The 17,025-nt window shown below is 48.3% G+C and overlaps 1 protein-coding gene across 1 annotated transcript; it reads right to left on the bottom strand.

The window, feature by feature from the left end:
- Positions 1-1,709: 1,709 nt before the first annotated feature.
- LOC135374492 (programmed cell death protein 2-like) lies at positions 1,710-15,756 on the bottom strand. The gene is made up of 3 exons (XM_064607456.1): positions 15,502-15,756; positions 2,280-2,471; positions 1,710-2,192 (listed from the first exon to the last, which is right to left on the bottom strand). Exons 1-3 carry the CDS (start codon positions 15,754-15,756, stop codon positions 1,710-1,712), a joined length of 930 nt encoding a protein of 309 aa, XP_064463526.1.
- Positions 15,757-17,025: the final 1,269 nt, after the last annotated feature.

The raw sequence follows: 17,025 nt of genomic DNA on the forward strand, positions 1-17,025 counted from the left end.
TATGGCATGCAGTAGTGATGGGCGATAGTCATCCAAACACTATCGATAGTACTATCGATGGTTGAGACGACTACTCATTTAACTATCGGTAGTTTTGCTCGAAACCATCGACATTTTGAACTATCGATAGTACCTAAGTTGGACACAGCCCAAACCTGCTTGCTGCAAAATGTAGAAGCCACTGCTCCAAGTTGTATTATCAATCTAATCAGATACCTTTATTTATAGTTGCACAGTATTGATATTTTTGAAATAAGTTCTTACCGTCAGCATGAAAAAATCGATTACATAAAACAGAGGAACTGTTGCGAAAAAGAGAAGGGAACCTGTTATGCTTAAACCAAGAAAGCAGAAAAAGGATTGTCGTGCACTATGCGTGTGGCTAACATTAATCAGAGCAGTAGCATACGCTGTCAAACCATGATTACTTTATGTAACTGTCAGGATAATACGGGATTGTCACAATTAACGACCTCTAATTCCTTATCAGAAGGCCCCACCATTACACATGTATAACACTCGGATATTTCATATTTTATGAACTTGGTAATTTATTTCGCCGGCATGTTTCTTTCTTTTTCGTCTCGGCTACTCTTTCCAACTCTGCCGCTTAGATTCGTACTTGTCGTACTGTGGCTGTAGTGGAAGAGCATGAAGAGGAGAACAACAGAAAACAATGTTTAATGTACGAATGATGGCAAAAGAATTCTAAATCGGTAATCCTAAATTTATCTAAAATGCGATAGTCATATGTGCTTGCTGTGAGAAGGAGGATGTCACCTGGAATATGTGCACTCAAAAAAAAATTCAGAAATTGATACCTCTGAGTACGCTGTATATTATTGCACTTAGTGCAGAGAGGACAGCCAGAGTGAGAGTCTCATTCCGTGTATGCAGTTGAGGTGTACAATGAACCCTGAATTCAATATACATGCTTCAATAACAAGCTTTCAAGGCCATGCTTGTTTCCTCCAGAGAGGACACAGATCACATTCACAACAGTTTTATTTTATTTTTTCGTGTCCAATTGATTTATCAGTTAAGTATTATAGGAGTGCTTTGCTTATGCGCAAGCTAGTTTATGGGTAGGTATACAGTTGTTCACTGTATTACACTTGAGATGTCAACGCCATATTTGACAAGGTCTGACAATTTACAGTTATGCCTTCCATGTGTCAGGACAAATTATGAACTCCAGAGTTACTTTGGTGCGAAGGTGTGGAATTCTTTATCATTCGAGATGAAAACTGTCTCCAGTATCCAGGTCTTTCTTGAGAAATCTAATCTTGACAAATGAGTTTGCATAAAATAATGGTGATTGCTATATGTTATATGTGTGCCAATCCCACAGGTTTAATGCTGTGAAAGACCGCATTACAGGATGTCCTAGCGTCCTCTTAGTCGATTGCGTACATGATTTCTTGAATAAATAAACACTGTATTGTATTGTGATTAACCGGCATGATATTCATGCTCTGAAGCTAATGGCATGTGCTGATTTGCCGACCACTCTTGTTCTCAATAGTGACTCTGCAATGCTGAATCACTTTGAAGTATACAAGGAAGAAATTATCTTCAGGCTCTTTATATGTAGACAACGCAATACTGTGCCTCCATTCAGCAAGTGGTGAGTACAGCACGGGTAAACTTCCATAGGTGCGTCGCATATTTCCAGGATCCGAGCCTTCGTAAACGAGATAGAGACAAGGTTAACTTGAAATGCCCTCTTTATTTGAGAAATATTGCTTCCACGCGTACTCCTCTTTGTAAGTCGTGCCGCAACAACAGCTTTTCTTGCAGCTGAACATCGTCAACGTTCCCCAGTCGACTCCGTCGAGCCGGAGCAGGAGCTGAGGCATCACCTGCAACTCAAACTGCCTCTCTGCACCGCAATCACACATAGGAACCTCCTTCGGGACTCCTTCGGATGACACCCACAGCGGTGTGCCCCCCAGCTCGTACCGCAAGGCTTGTTCCGGGGCCTTTCGGGTCGCTTTCCTGAACTTCCAAAATGCCTTATCCTCGCAGGTGGCTGCCATATTTTGCAAGTCCTGTATATCTTTTAATTGTGAAGGTGATTCTTTACATTCTGGATGCTTGGACAAGAAGTCCTGATATTCGGACAGCCTTTTCCGCTCATCAACGTCATCATCATCTTCATTCTCTTCTTCTGGTTCAGTGACAAGCTCGAACTGAGGAAACAAAAGTTTTGACGTCTTACTTCCACTCGGATCCTACGTGCGACATTTCGTTTTATGATCATCTCGCCAATCCCTCACCTGGTGAGATTTGCACCGAGAACACTTTTTGTCGCCCAACACTCCGCAGACGTCGCATATTGGGTTGTAATCCCTGTCTGCATCGTCGGCACTCGACTGCGGAGGATCTTGGCTGTAAAAGGCGTTCACAAGACGATGACGCTGCCTTCGCCATGAGATGCAACGCAGTTTTGTGACAGGCAGATAAACATTCTATGGAACGCATCGCTGATGTCATCGATCGGAGCGTACACCTGAAGGAGGAAGCCCATAGCTTTATGCGAGCAGCAACACGGGAACATGGCAGCAGAACAGCTTTCTGCTGCCGCTGCTCTGCTGCTGGAGGCGTCCCATAGCTTCGTTTTGAATTAACGGCAGCAGCGGCTTAGGAAACACAAAACGTGTTGGCAACTGTGTCATTGTTTACATTTCGCACATTCCGAAGGCAGCGGCAAAGCCTTTTAGTGCACACACCTAGGAGCGCAATCCTAGGTGAAAGGCGTTTGTGTGAGAGATATATTGTGGATTTGGAACTCATAAGTCAACTTTCAGATGAGTGTGGTGGTGGTCTGAGGCTCGTATTACCTGATTGACTCTTCGTTGATGTGTAGTCAGTTTCGCGACATTCAACGTAGGTTCGTCCTACTGCTGTGCACAACAATCCTTGCTGTGTTGTGTGGAGATTCTTCTACGCGTGATTTTGTCGTATAAATGGTGCCTCGTTACTATAGTATTCGATATTTTGATTTACGGTGACTGTCAAATGCGTACGTTGCTCTTAGTGAAATAAAATTGTCTAAAGAAAACAAAGGCCCCCTTCTGCTAGTACTCACTGCTTTCTGCCTGTTTTCACAAGGAATGGGTTCATTATCTATCTCTATTGAACCTTTTTTTGTTGTCTGAACGTTGTCTATCTCCATCTAACCCTTTTCAAGGGTCAGTTTCATTTACAACCACCTAGCAAGGTCTTGGAATACCGACCACAAGAAATTTGTTCGGTTTGGCTTTTACACGGCATGGACGTGAAAGTGCTTGTACAGGCGTCGCCACCCTTAACCGTAGCGCGGGAGCGCGTGGCCTGCTTGCATGCCAGCGCCGCCTGGCGTCGATGCTGGGGTGGAGGCTCTAAGACCATGGTACGCGAGCGCCTCCTCTCGATCGGTTGAGCTCAGGGTAATCGGCATGGTACGAATGGATCACCTGCTGTATAGTATCACCTTACGCCCTCGCAAAACACGCACAATAACCGCGCGTGTCCGTTATCTACCACGCTTTATCTAAATGCCGGTTTGCGGAAGGGCGAGCTTGAGGGGCACAATATTCTGAAATAAGTTTGAGACATATGCAAACACTGTAGGCTCAGCCATGTTTGCTCTGAGTGTTCTGTTCACTATGATTTGTGTTAGCACAGTTTTTTGTTTTTGTTTCATGGTGCTGAGGAAAGATTAGGTAACGTGTTTGTGTGAATGCGAATACGCCAAAGAAACACTGATATTTTTGCACTTATACTGATTTCCTTATCGCTGAAGTGTCTGCAGATAGCTAACCGAGTAGGTGATCCGTGCGTGCTTGCCGTGCCCCTGTCGAGAGGGGGCGCTTGGGCACCAGGGCCCCAGAGTCTCCACCCCAGCACGCCCCATCATCGACACAAGACAGCGCTGGCATGCAAGCAGGCCACAAGCTCCCGCGCTACGGTTAAGGGTGGCGACGCCTGTACGTTATCGGGTCACGGGTTTTCAAGTATTTTCCAGAAAACAAGCGAACATGTAGCTACAACTCGTACACAACATATGTATCACGTAGGTTCGGTTGAACACTTTATTGAACTTTATGAACTGAATTATGTCCTGAAAGCGCACTTCACGCAGTCCCGATGATTAAACACTCGCTCCAAACTACTGGCAATCACAAGCGTATCCAGGTCTTCAGAATCAAATCACGGAACAACCAGAAACAAACCTTCTGCCGCCACTCACCGCCCTGCTAACCCTAAACACCGTCGAATGAAAACAATACCAACCAGCCTCCTGATTGGCTTTCGAGACCGGCTGCAGAGCAACAGGGCTGCACAGCAATTGGGGTGCAACTTGCCGCTATCACCGAGCAGGCAGATCGCACTCCATTCCCCCCCATACGTCACTCCCCCCCCCCCCAGCACAGCAACCAAAAATTCGGATACGAGAGCAGCAGGGAATTTCTGCAGCTCGGCAGCGCTGCTGCTCTCGCCCAGTGCTATGGGACCGCTCGTGTCGCTGCAGCTCTGCTGCTCCGCTGCTGTTGCTCTGCTGCTGCTGCTCAAATCGAGGCTATGAGACCCCGCCTGAAGACACACGGATCACCGCAGTTCTCGCAGATAACCTGATTCACTCCCGGGATATCTTTTAAACTGAGCCACGCTGGCTTCCCACCGACCTTACTCGGAAAATATTTGCTCGCGAGCGCCCATGGCTCGCGTTTTTCGATGAATCCGAGCTCGACACAACGTGCGTCGCGCACACCACTGGACGCCGCCATGTTTGAACTGATTGCGATGCCGATGCAAGCGTTGCGACTTGCGAAACCGAAACTGTGACTCCTGGCTAGCCATAACTTCTTCCCTCCTTCGCTTCGGATTCCTGCTTCCTTTCTTTTTACGTACATGCTCGAAAATAATGCTGTGTTCCATGCCTTCCTTCTTCTTGTTAGGGAACTAGATTTTTCCTAATTTGAAACCCTCTACGGATCATTTGAGGTTGAATGGCTAGCCTAACAATCCGGTAGATTAGCCAAAGGGGGTCGGAATTCGAACCTTATGTAGAGCATTTAGGAGAGGGAAACGAGGGTTAAATCCCCTCCCCACGCAAAATTCCCGCAGAATCCCTTCCGAAATATTTTTCCGGCTACACGACTGTAATAGCCACGATTCTGTGCCGTTTATTGAGTCTAATATCCCGATCTCAGGAGTGCATGTTAAAGAATATAGGAAGAGCTCAGTAAAAAAATAACCTGTAGAAAATGTGTCAAGTGGTCCACTATGCTCATGGAGAAAGGAAACACAAGGAGCAGCCCTCCCCGGATCCGCTCTAAAGTTTCGGTTTTGGGAGGCTTCGTTTCTCACGCTGCTCTTCGTGCGTTTTTGCCTTTCGAAAGTTATATATTGTGAACATGTGAGCACCATCATAGAAACGACGTATGGCAATGTGTTCCAGTCGCAGCTGCGGCCCTCTTTGAACGGAAAGCAGCTCTGTCACGAGAACACGTCTTGTTCGTAAGTACACTATCGGTTCTTTTCTTCGCCTGTGTGTTATTCGAGTCATCTTTCATCTTGAATAGTTCGTTTGGGACCTGGCACAGTGCGCGGATTCATTTCGTATCCTCTGTTGTCGTACAAATTTGATTAATGGTGTTCTGGGTACAGTATTCTTTAACCACTTAAGACGTACATATTGCCACGAATCATCATCGAGAAATTTCCAGGACAGGCACGAAACGGTACATCTCATCCCGGCGCATGCTTAAGAAGAAGCAAGAAGCTTCCAGAGACATCGCCTGCTCTCTGGCAAACGCACGTGCTGTTTCTAGACTTTTCGGCGCGACGCTTAAATGCTTGTGCGCTCCAAGCTGGAGCATTCATTCTTTGGACTCAGTTGTGTTCAGAGAGCTATCACTCTTGTGTTTTGCTACCAAGTAGTCTAATAAACCGTTCGCTGTTTATTCGAGGACTCTCTGAGCCATTTCGCTTCGTGACATTTCTGGTGGGATGCGGGGCATCCCTTGTCCAACGGCCTGGAAGACCAACTGCGACAAAGCAGAAGACAGCTTGGTCTCCCTGCAGAATTCGGTCCATTAGAACCCCCTAAACGCAAGAAGAAGATGACTGCGGAGACCAGTACGCAAGTGGCGCAACCTGTTACCACGCCCATAGCCCCTGCACGGTCGCCGAAGACATTCAGCGGGGAGTATTACGATGACGTGGACGATTGGGTCGACCACTACGAGCGGATCACCAAGTTCAACAACTGGAGTGACGGAAAATATTGGAGTGACGACCAGAAGCTCATCAACGTCTATTTCTCCCTGGAAGGCACCGCGAAGACATGGTTGGAGAACCTGGAGACTTCGCTCACGTCCTGGGACGTCTTCAAAAGCAAACTCCGCAAAGGCGTTCGCTTTTCAACAACGAGCTGAACGCGCTGAACATCTGCTCCAGAGACGGATCCAGTTGCCAAACGAAAGCGTAACCGGCTTCGTCGAAGATGTTTTGCGGCTCTTCCGGCGAGCTGACTCCAAAGCATCCGAGGAGAAGGAGGTTCAGCGACTCATGAGGGGCGTAAAGGAAGAAATTTTTCGCGCCCTGTCCCGGGATCCACATGCCACGACCGACGCTTTTCTGGACGAAGCCGTCCGCATTGAGAGGACCCTGCTCTCTCGCGCTACCGTCGACCAACGACACCAGGGCTACGAGGCTTTCTCCACGACCGCTGGCCTCGACGTCGGATCGCTCAGACAGCTGATTCGAGAGGTGGTACGCGAAGGAGTACGAGCTCTCCTCTGTCCTGAGAATGCTCAAGACCCTTTCTCTTCGATCGGTGCGATCATCAAGGACGAGGTTCAGCAGGCAATCCAGACATCGTCATCTGCCAACCGCGACGCCGAAGTACCGAGACCAACCTACGCCGCCGCTCTGAGACAGGTGCCACCTACTCGTCCGTCGTACTACGGAAACCGTTGGACGCCTCCTCGGCCTGTCCAACCTACTCCGAGCGTCCCGCCACACTCTCAGCCGTTTCGCAAAACGGACGTTTGGCGGACTCCAGACTTCAGACCGCTCTGCTACCACTGCGGAGAGGCCAACCACGTCTATCGCCGATGTCCCTACCGATGCCTTGGCCTTCCCGGTTTTTCACCCGACGCCCCCCGCCCCCAGCGCGGTAGTCACCCCACCGCAATTCAAGACTATCTACGGCAGCAGAATGCTTCTGCTGGCTCGCGACGCGACCTGTCCCCGAGCGTCCCCCACCGCAGCAGGTCGCCAGGAAGAGCACGTTCACCGTCACCGGCAAGACGACCTGTGTGGCGCAGCCCTAACCGGGAAAACTGAAGACTGCAGCTCCGGGAGGTGAAGCTGCGGACCGACGACAAGTTACAACTCCTCCAACTCGACGAACAGCAACGCAGCACCAACACGACGCTCGAAGAATTACCAATAACCTGAAAATACTCATCGACAGCCATGAGATGATTGCGTTAATCGATACCGGAGCAGACGACTCTGTTATAAGTGGTAGGTTGGCTAAGAAGCTTCACAAGGTGCAAACGAAGTGGGATGAGCCTGACATCGGCACTGCTGGTGGACACGTCGTAACACCGACTGGCCGATGCACGGCAGTCATACAAGTGCGTGACATCCAGTACGTCGCCAGCTTTGCCGTCTTGCCGAACTGCCCACGGGATGTAATACTCGGAATGGACTTTCTAGTCGAAAACGAAGCAATCATCGACTTCACAAATTGAGTTATCTCTTTTAAAACGCCGGAAACAGCAGACAAGTGTTGGGCACGAATAACCCCGGAGAAACGCGCAAACACGGACGTAACCGCCGTGACGACGAAGCACGTCAACCTGCCTCCCTTGTCGTCAGTCCTTGTGACCGCTACGTGCGACAGAGCACCGACTGGCTGTTTGTTGGCTTAAAGCAACACGCAACTTCTCCTCGAACGAGGAATTGGGATAGCAAGAGGAATTGTGCCCGTAAGAAACGGAATATTCGAACTCCTGGTCACAAATTTTCGCCTGGAGCCACAACACCTGGCGAACGGCACGAAGACAGCCGTCATCGCAGACCAATACTCCACCACGGATGTTTGCCTGATGGACACTGCTCGCATCGCGGTCACCACGGAACAAGAGGCCGGACATTTCGAAGTAAACACTCAACGCAATACAACTAAAAAGCAAATCCTTCTCCAGATGCTCAACGATTTCAGTGACTGCTTCGCTGCATCGTCGAAAGTAAGACAAACGCCCATTGCGAAGCACAGCATCATCGTCGACGAAAAGGCCCGTCCAATTCACCGCATGCCGTACCGGGTGTCCTGCAAAGAGCGAGAAACGATCCGAACGCAAGTAGAAGAAATGCTAAGAGATGACATTATCCAGCCGTCGACCAGTCCGTGGGCATCGCCGGTGGTACTAGTGAAGAAGAAGGACGGAACACTCAGGGTTCTGCCTCGACTACTGGAAACTCAATGACATAATGAAGAAGGACATCTACCCATTACCGCGCATCGACGACACGCTCGATCGCCTTCAAAACGCAAAATGTTTCTCATCCATGGACCTCAAGTCAGGGTACTGGCAAATTGAAGTCGACGAACGGGACAGTGAGAAGACTCCCTCCGTCACTCCGGATGGACTTTTCGAATTCAAGGTTATGCCTTTCGGTCTTTGCACAGCACCAGCGACGTTGCAGCGTGTTATGGATACAGTTCTCGCCGGGTTGAAGTGGCAAACCTGCCTGGTGTACCTCGACGATGTTGTCGTCTTCGCAAAAACATTCGAAGAACATGTTGAACGGCTAAAGCAAGTCCTAGAGGCTATCAGAACTGCAGGGCTGACGTTGAAGCCTCAGAAGTGTCGATTCAGCTACGAGGAACTCAGATTTCTCGGCCATCTCGTGAGCAGCGACGGCGTACGCCCCGACCCCGAGAAGACGGCGGCCATCGCAAATTACCCTGTTCCTTCTAACGTGAAAGACGTTCGGAGCTTTCTTGGCCTTTGCGCCAACTACCAACGGTTCATTCCGAACTTTTCAAGAATTGCGTCACCCCTGAATGCCCTCACGAAGGACGGTTCCACGTTTATCTGGAGTGAAGCCCAGCAACAGGCGTTTGATGAACTGAAGACGCGTCTACAGACCACACCCGTGCTTGCCCACTTCGATCCAAACGCCGAAACAGAAATACACACTGACGCAAGCAACGATGGTCTAGGAGCCGTGCCCGTTCAACTTCACGACGGCGTCGTACGTGTCATCGCTTACGCAAGCAGAACGCTAACCAAGGCAGAGAAGAACTATTCGACGACCGAAAAAGAGTGCCTTGCACTCATATGGGCCATCACAAAGTTGCGTCCCTACCTGTACGAACGGCCGTTCAAGGTGGTAACAGGCCACCATTCTCTGTGCTGGCTGGCTGGTTTGAGGGACCCCTCAGGACGCCTAGGGAGATGGAGCCTCCGATTACAGGAGTATGACGTAACCGTCACTTACAAGGCAGGAAGAAAACACAACGACGCCGACTGCCTGTCCCGAGCACCACTCCAGCGACAGGACAACAGCCTCGAGGACGACGACGCCTTCCTCGGTCTAATGAGCGCGACTACCATGTCTACCAAGCAGTACAACGACCCCGAATTGAAGACACTTGTCGCCTATCTGCAGGGCCGCGCCGACAATGTTCCTCCCATTTTCAGAAGATCACTCCCAAGTTTTTCCCTACGTAATGGTGTCCTCTACAAAGAAAACCACGCACCACAAGGCGCTACGTGGTTTCTCGTTGTGCCTGGGGACATGCGCATCGAGATTCTTGAATCCTGCCACGACGAACCGTCATCAGGTCATTTGGGATACAGCCGAACACTGGCCCGTATAAGGGAAAAGTACTACTGGCCAAAACTGGCCAAGACCGTGCACCACTACGTAAGGATGTGCCGGGAATGCCAACGACGAAAAACGCCGCCGGTACGACCTTCTGGGTACCTTCAGCCAATCGCACCGCCGCGGACGCCGTTCGAGCAGATTGGGATGAATCTACTCGGGCCCTTCCCACGTTCGTCTTCCGGAAATCGCTGGATAATCGTCGCCACCGACTACCTGACACGCTATGCTGAGACTAAAGCACTTCCACAGGGCACAGCAACAGAAGTGGCGAAGTTCCTCATCGAGAACATCGTACTACGGCCGCCTTAATCACTGATAGGGGAACGGCATTTACAAGCAGGCTAACACAAGAAATCCTTCGACTCAGCCACACCGCTCACCGGAGGACAACGGCGTACCATCCGCAGACGAACGGGCTCACCGAACGCCTACACAAAACCCTTGCCGACATGATTTCGATGTACGTCGACGTCGAGCACAAGGCATGGGACGAAATACTGCCTTACGTCACGTTTGCCTATAACACGGCTGTCCAGGAAACAACTGGATTCAAACCGTTCCACCTTGCACACAGCCATGACGCATCGACTATGCTAGACGCGATGCTGCCCCACGAACCCATGATGATAAAACGACGCTCTGGACTTCACACAGCGAGCAGAAGAAGCCCGCCAGCTGGCCAGACTGTCCATTGGTCAACAACAACGCGTCGATGAAAGAAGATACAATTTGCGCCGTCGAGACGTACGCTTCAGTCCAGGCGACTTCGTATGGGTTTGGACGCGATTGGACGACGAGGCCTGAGCGAGAACTAACTCAAGCGCTACTTCGGTCCCTACAAACCCAGGCAGAAATCTGGAATGGGACCATTTCAAAATGGTTTAACGAACTGGTCCCACTCTGGCCCCACTCCGGTAATGGTCCCACTGTGGTACCACCCTGGTAATGGTCCCACTCTGGTCCCACTTGCCAAGTGGTCCTATGGGCGACCATTTCGTTAAACCACTTCATAATGGGACCACTCTGGAGTGGGACCACTTCAAAGTGGTTTATTGGACAGGTCCCACTTTGAGTGTGTCCCACTTAGTGACTGGGACCAGTTGAAAGTGGAACCAGCTTCACGATGGTCCCACTTGAAGTGGAACCAGTGGAATTGATCCAGTGGTCCCCTCTGCTAAGTGGTCAAGGATCCGGCCACTTAGCAGCTGGGACCACTGAATGCATGACCGAAAATAATGCGTAGAAATGCACATATTGCTCAAGTAAATACCGTTTATTCTGCTAAAAGCATACACTGAGCAGAAAGAAATAATCAATACATCTCTACATGTTCATACTACGTAGTATAAGTCTGATCACTCACTGTGTCTTGACAAAGCATATGCCTGACTGTGCGATGCACTCACGGACCACAGGGAGCTTTCGTTCGTTGGCCACCTCACATCTTGTATTTTCTTAGAGAAGATGACATGACACTCCTGTTTTCCATGCAGGTCGCGACACCCCCTTCCTCTTCACCGTACGTTCGGAATCTTCTTATCCTGTTTCTCTTCAAAGTTTCTAAAATGAAACATCTATTTAATAGTAATCAAATCATCACGGTCATCACTCATACCTGCAAACATTCGCGACGTGCATTCCGATTGACGTTTCACAGTGCGTTTTGCCCCTACGCCGTCTAGGTCTTCTTGGCGTCAAAACTCTTCCGGGAAATCGACAATGTGTTGCACAGGAACCATTGTCATCGCATTGTCTTACAAAGCGCACTGAAACACACGTAAATACTGCACAGGAGATACAGCATCCTTGCGACGGCAACTGAAGACAAAACCAACTTGCTGCGACGCATCCAAGTTCCAACTGTCATGCCACCTGCCACTCTCGCCATCGCCTCTCCAGGGGAATGAACGTGTAGTATAATTCTATTGTTGGGAAAAACTCACGTGACCTTAAGCGTTGGGCCAATCGTTGGACGTCGGTTGAGTAGCTTTTTGCTTTGCTTTTTTTGTCTCCCTGGGTGACCTGTGACCCTGTGACGCTGGCGAGGCTTTCCCTTTCCCATCTGTTCTCTCCCTCTCCCCCACTTTGGCGGTTCGGGGCAGTTCTGGGTGGTTGTGGATCTCCGTTCGCGTCGAGTGAAATAGTGATGGGCAAGTCAGTTCACTTTGGTGAACTAATTCATTTAGTTCAGTTCACTCCATTGAACTGTTATAAAGAATAGTTCATTCGTTCACCAGTTCGCAATAAACAGTTTCACGTAATATAGTCACGTCACGGGCCGGAAAGTTGCTCGACCAAGAGAGATACACAGCATAATGATCTTGCAGTGTAGTTTTCCAAAGGCTGGAGCGCATCAACAAAGCAAATGTAATTTTTTACGTTAGTTGTCACACAGGCGGTACTTTGTTTAACGAGGATAGTAATGCACAGATCAATAGTAATGCAAGATACCGTCGTCGTTTAATGTTGCTATCGTGTTTTTCCGACAGTGGCGGATGCAACGGGGGAGGGGTGGGGGACGATCGCTCCCAAAACATCAGTTTATACATTGGATTTCCCTCTCCCCCACTACGCGCTCCGACAAATAACCCCCCCCCCCCCCCGCCAAATCGAGGGTCTTTATCCGTCCCTGTTTTCTGATCACATATGTCTGCGTGCTGCGAGCTAGAGAACACAGAAGTGTGATAGAGTAACTGCAGTTTTAACTCTATTCATTCAGGTTGTTTCGCGATTGTTCATTGATTCAAATTATCGGAGTTCGAGGGCGGAAGCACCATCTAACAAGCGTCTGCAGTACTGTTGTTTGCATGCTGTTACTTCTACGATCTTGCTCTCTTTATAGAGCAATCAAAAGACATTTCTTTCAGCATGTCAGATAAATGATTTTATAGGTTATGCGTGCTTTTTTTTACATTAAAAATGTGTGTTTCCGGTTTTGCTCTTATGCTGTCTGTGACGCGGCGGCCCGGCTACAACGATGTAACTGCATACTTAAATGATCGAATATTGGTTAGGAGTGCGTGACGTTTCATCACTCTTTCTTCATTCAATGACCAATGATAGCTCTCATTATAAACGTATTACTTGTCTGGAATATGACCCTTGGTTTCCACAATGTCAGCCGCGAATGTAGCTGCGCTGCTACGTTTTTTTTCTTCTGTGCAATACAGAAAAAATTGTAGCTGCTCTTATTGGCAGCAATCTTGGAGATTAATGATGAAAGACGGAAGTCACTGAAAAGGTTGGCCAGCTGTAGGACTCTAATCCACATCTTCTGGATTACCGGTCCAGGGATTTTACCAACTGAGGTAAGCGTCATGTATAGTTTTGTTTCTATGTGTTCCAGCCTCAGAATACCAATAGCAATCTTGGAGATGCCCGGATCAACATCGCGCGCTCACGAGAAGGGGATAGGTCGCGAAAAGACTGTGGCGCCTCTATCGGGCTTTGCATTATCCATACTTGGTTGAACTTCTCCAAGGACGGCATCAACTTCCTGACTTTCTGCTAACATAATATGCCCACCCCTTTTCCCTTATCTATGGTCTGCAATAAAATTTTGTTTTCCTCGGACTGTGGCTTGGCTACCTTTCTTTTCGGTGCTCGTAGTTATTCACAGACGGTATTGCTCACAGGAGTATCTGACACCTTACTGCCGTCCACCTGATCATTACGAACAGCCTTTTTGGTTGTCCTAATACTGGTGTTTGTTTTTAAGACATTTCCTGACATGTCTGGAGAAGGTTCTCTCCGAGGGAAACCAAGTTCAATATGGACTACTGTGTTTACAGTAGTCTCCGATACAAAAGCAAAGTGCAACTTCTGTGCGACTGTGCTCTCGTACAAGGGAGGTAACACTGCAAACCTACGGCGCCACATCAAGGGGACGCAGCAAATAGGCCGGAAGAAAATGTTGACAGCTACCGCGACGTGAGTCACCGACACATGAACCGCCGCCTATGGAGCTGCTATACCTTCTTCTGTTCATTTACAGGTTCGGCAACCGATATCAATCGCTTTCCATTCACCGATTAGCTCTCATTTGGCACATTAATTTTCGCTTCCTACATTCGGTTTCCCCCTAAATTTCACACAACTCTTCCTCCTCCTTAGGTGTACGCAAATACTTTGCATCGGAGTTCGAACACTGTCATGATGGGAAAACGAAGGCTGGGTCCTAGGTCAAGGTTTATCGTGTCTTCATTATGACATATACGTAAATCTTATGTTGACGAAACAAGGCTCGAACGAATCAAATTAGTAACACAGGGGAAGAAGCCAGTTCAGATCACGCAGCATGCGTGGTTAAGAAAAAATAAAAACCGGGACTGAAACCGAAACGAATTTCGGTTCGGTTACGGTTACCGGATTCGCCGTTTTAATCGCGGTTACATGTAACCAAGTAGTTGAACCGGTATATTTTTCCCGTTTTCAATGGGTCCTATACATAGCAGGCTGCGTGGATTTCGCAAAATGAGATAGGAAGTGGAAACGGGTAAAAATAAGCGTACTTATCTGTTGCGCTCCAACAGTGTGGTGCAGTACCACCTCCCACCACCTCGAAGAAAGAGTTCACTCTTTCTTCGACGCGCTTTTGTCGTTTGTGGCATTCCCTGTAAAATAATTTCTTCTGGTCCATGTCTCGTGCACACGGTAAGAAAAACTGCGTGCGTTCAGCGGTAAAGCAAACAGATCCGGATCAAACAATGTGCAACGCTTGGTAACTTAAACAATCACCAAAATACAATTCATAACCCATGAGGGACGTGCGCAATACAAGTCATACGATGCGTATGTCACCCGATTATGTGTCCAAGCATATAAGACGGTACGTTGTCTGCGCAACTTCTGAATGAAAAAGGAAAAGGAAATACAGACATATGACGAAGAGATCTACTTCAAACAGCAGCAAGTATTACACCACTAACCAGAGTTAGTTAGTTAGTTAATCCGAAGTTCGCGTTCAAATTTGAACCGATTCGTATGAACCGGTATCCGGAATCACATTTTTCGGTTCAGGTTACCGATTCGGTTAATTGCCGATGGCGAATTACGGTTACGTTCCGGTTACGGTTCCCGAAAAAATTAGGGTTCCAAGAGGTTTTTGGTTCCCTTGTGGTTTCAGTCCCTGAAAAAAAAAAGAAGAAGAAGAAGAAAATACTGATAAATTTTGTGTAAAAAAAGGACGGAGGAGAGGTGAAGTCATCTCATTCGGTGTTCACAAATACGAAAAAACCAAGAATTAGCGGTAACGCAACGCCGTGCACGATCACGCTTATGGATATTGTTTGCATGCAGTGCTACTCCAGCATCATCTCGTGACCAGCAGCCCACGACACGACCAAGTCGGACAATGCACCAGCCTATTGTGGCATACAGCAGGCAACCAATGTCTCTATCGAAAACTATTCGGCAAAATGAACAACTTGTGAAAATGATCGCCAAGGAATATCAGCCCTTTTCACTCGTGGAGGGTCAAGAATTCAAGACGTTTCTCGCCATGTTAAATCCCGGATACCAGCTTCCCAGCAGAAAGACCCTCTCGACGGTGCACATTCCACAGATGTACAATAAGGTGCATGAACAAGTCAAGAACGAACTTACGGGCATCAGTTCGATTTGCCTCACAACGGACGGCTGGACATCGCTGTCACTGCTCATTTCATCGACACCGATGGCGTGCTCAGAGCTCGCCTTCTCGATTGCTTTGCGTGGCAAGACCGCCACACTGCAGAGAACATTGCCGCCGAACTCCGTCGAGTTGTTGTCGAATGGGAAATACAAGAAAAAGTTTGTGCCGTCGTCAGTGATAATGCGACAAACATCACAGCTGCGATCCGCTTGCTGGGATGGAAGCATTTTCCATGCTTTGCACACACACTGAATCGTATAGTTCAAGCAGGAGTGAAGGAAATTAGTGAGGTGCAAACTAAAGTAAAAAACATAGTTACTTTCTTCAAACACAGTGCGCACGGCACGGCCAAGCTGGAAACGATTCAACAACAAATGGGCCTTGACCCCGTGAAGCTGAAGCAAGATGTGGTTACGAGGTGGCACTCCACTTATGATATGTTCACGAGAATGCTGTACGTTAGGGATGCTGTGCTCTCAGCAATTGTGATACTTGAGGCGGACCTTCAGCCCTTAGTATCAACGGAATGGACAATCCTCGAAAAGGCGTGCGAAATCTTGAAGCCCTTTAAGGAGGTGACCGAAGAGATGAGCAGCGAAAAGAACGTAACAATCTCCAAGGTGATTCTCTTGGCAAACGGACTAATGCAGCATATCGACGAAGTAGAGAAGGATGACCTCCCTGGGCAATGTCGAAACCTGGCAAAGGCTATGAAGGCTCAGCTTAAGCGTCGATTTGATAACATTGAGGGTAACAGCATGCTAGCAGAAGCTACGGTATTTGATCCTCCCTTCAAACAGTACGGTTTTTCAAAAAGAGCTTCGTATGAAGCGTCGTACCAGCCATCATGTCAGCTGGGTAGAAACCGTAGAAACCGCGCATTGCAACGCAGAAGAAGAGGAAACGGTGCCAGCCCCGTCGTCTTCGCTGTGGAAGTCGTTCGAGGCTCGCACTTGCGTGTTCAGAATCCGACAGCAGCAGATATTTGAAGGAGCCCCTGGTGTCGACGACCCTCTGCTTTGGTGGCAGGACAGAAAGCAAGTCTACCCTCGCGTTTATGAAGTCGTCAAGAGCAGAATGTGCCATCCGAGCGTATATTCTCGAAAGCCGGCCAAATAGTCACTGAGAGGCGGAACAGGTTGTCTGCAAAGAATGTGCGGAGCTTGTTGTTCTGGAATGCGAACATGTTTTGGCGGTGCATCAAGTTAAAGCTCTCTATAGTGTTGTGGTACTGGTACATTGTTTTTATCGTCGTTTTGTCAATTACATATTTTATCGTCGTTTTTTATGCTGTGGTCAGTGCTTGTTTTATACTTTCCATAGTGCTACCTTTATCATTACAGTGAATTATAATCTGTCTTGTCGTTTTTATGCTGAGGTTTCTTATCTTGCATTGTTTATTTTGTTATTGTTGAGTGAGTTAGATTTTGCTGTGTATTTTTCTTTTTTCTTTATTTCGTATATGTTAACTTGCCAATGCATAAGTGAGCTCAAAT

This window comes from Ornithodoros turicata, unplaced genomic scaffold (genome assembly GCF_037126465.1).
Source record: "Ornithodoros turicata isolate Travis unplaced genomic scaffold, ASM3712646v1 Chromosome67, whole genome shotgun sequence".
In the NCBI taxonomy this organism is placed as follows: Eukaryota; Metazoa; Arthropoda; class Arachnida; order Ixodida; family Argasidae; genus Ornithodoros; species Ornithodoros turicata.

Excerpts from the sequence above, each read along its gene's own strand:
- LOC135374492 (XM_064607456.1), bottom strand. The coding sequence starts at position 15,756 with ATGCTTCCATCCCAGCAAGCGGATCGCAGCTGTGATGTTTGTCGCATT. Across the intron at positions 2,472-15,501 it reads GGCAAATCGAACTGATGCCC|AATGTTTATCTGCCTGTCAC; the intron begins GTAAGTTCGTTC and ends TGCGTTCCATAG. Across the intron at positions 2,193-2,279 it reads CTCGGTGCAAATCTCACCAG|TTCGAGCTTGTCACTGAACC; the intron begins GTGAGGGATTGG and ends TTGTTTCCTCAG.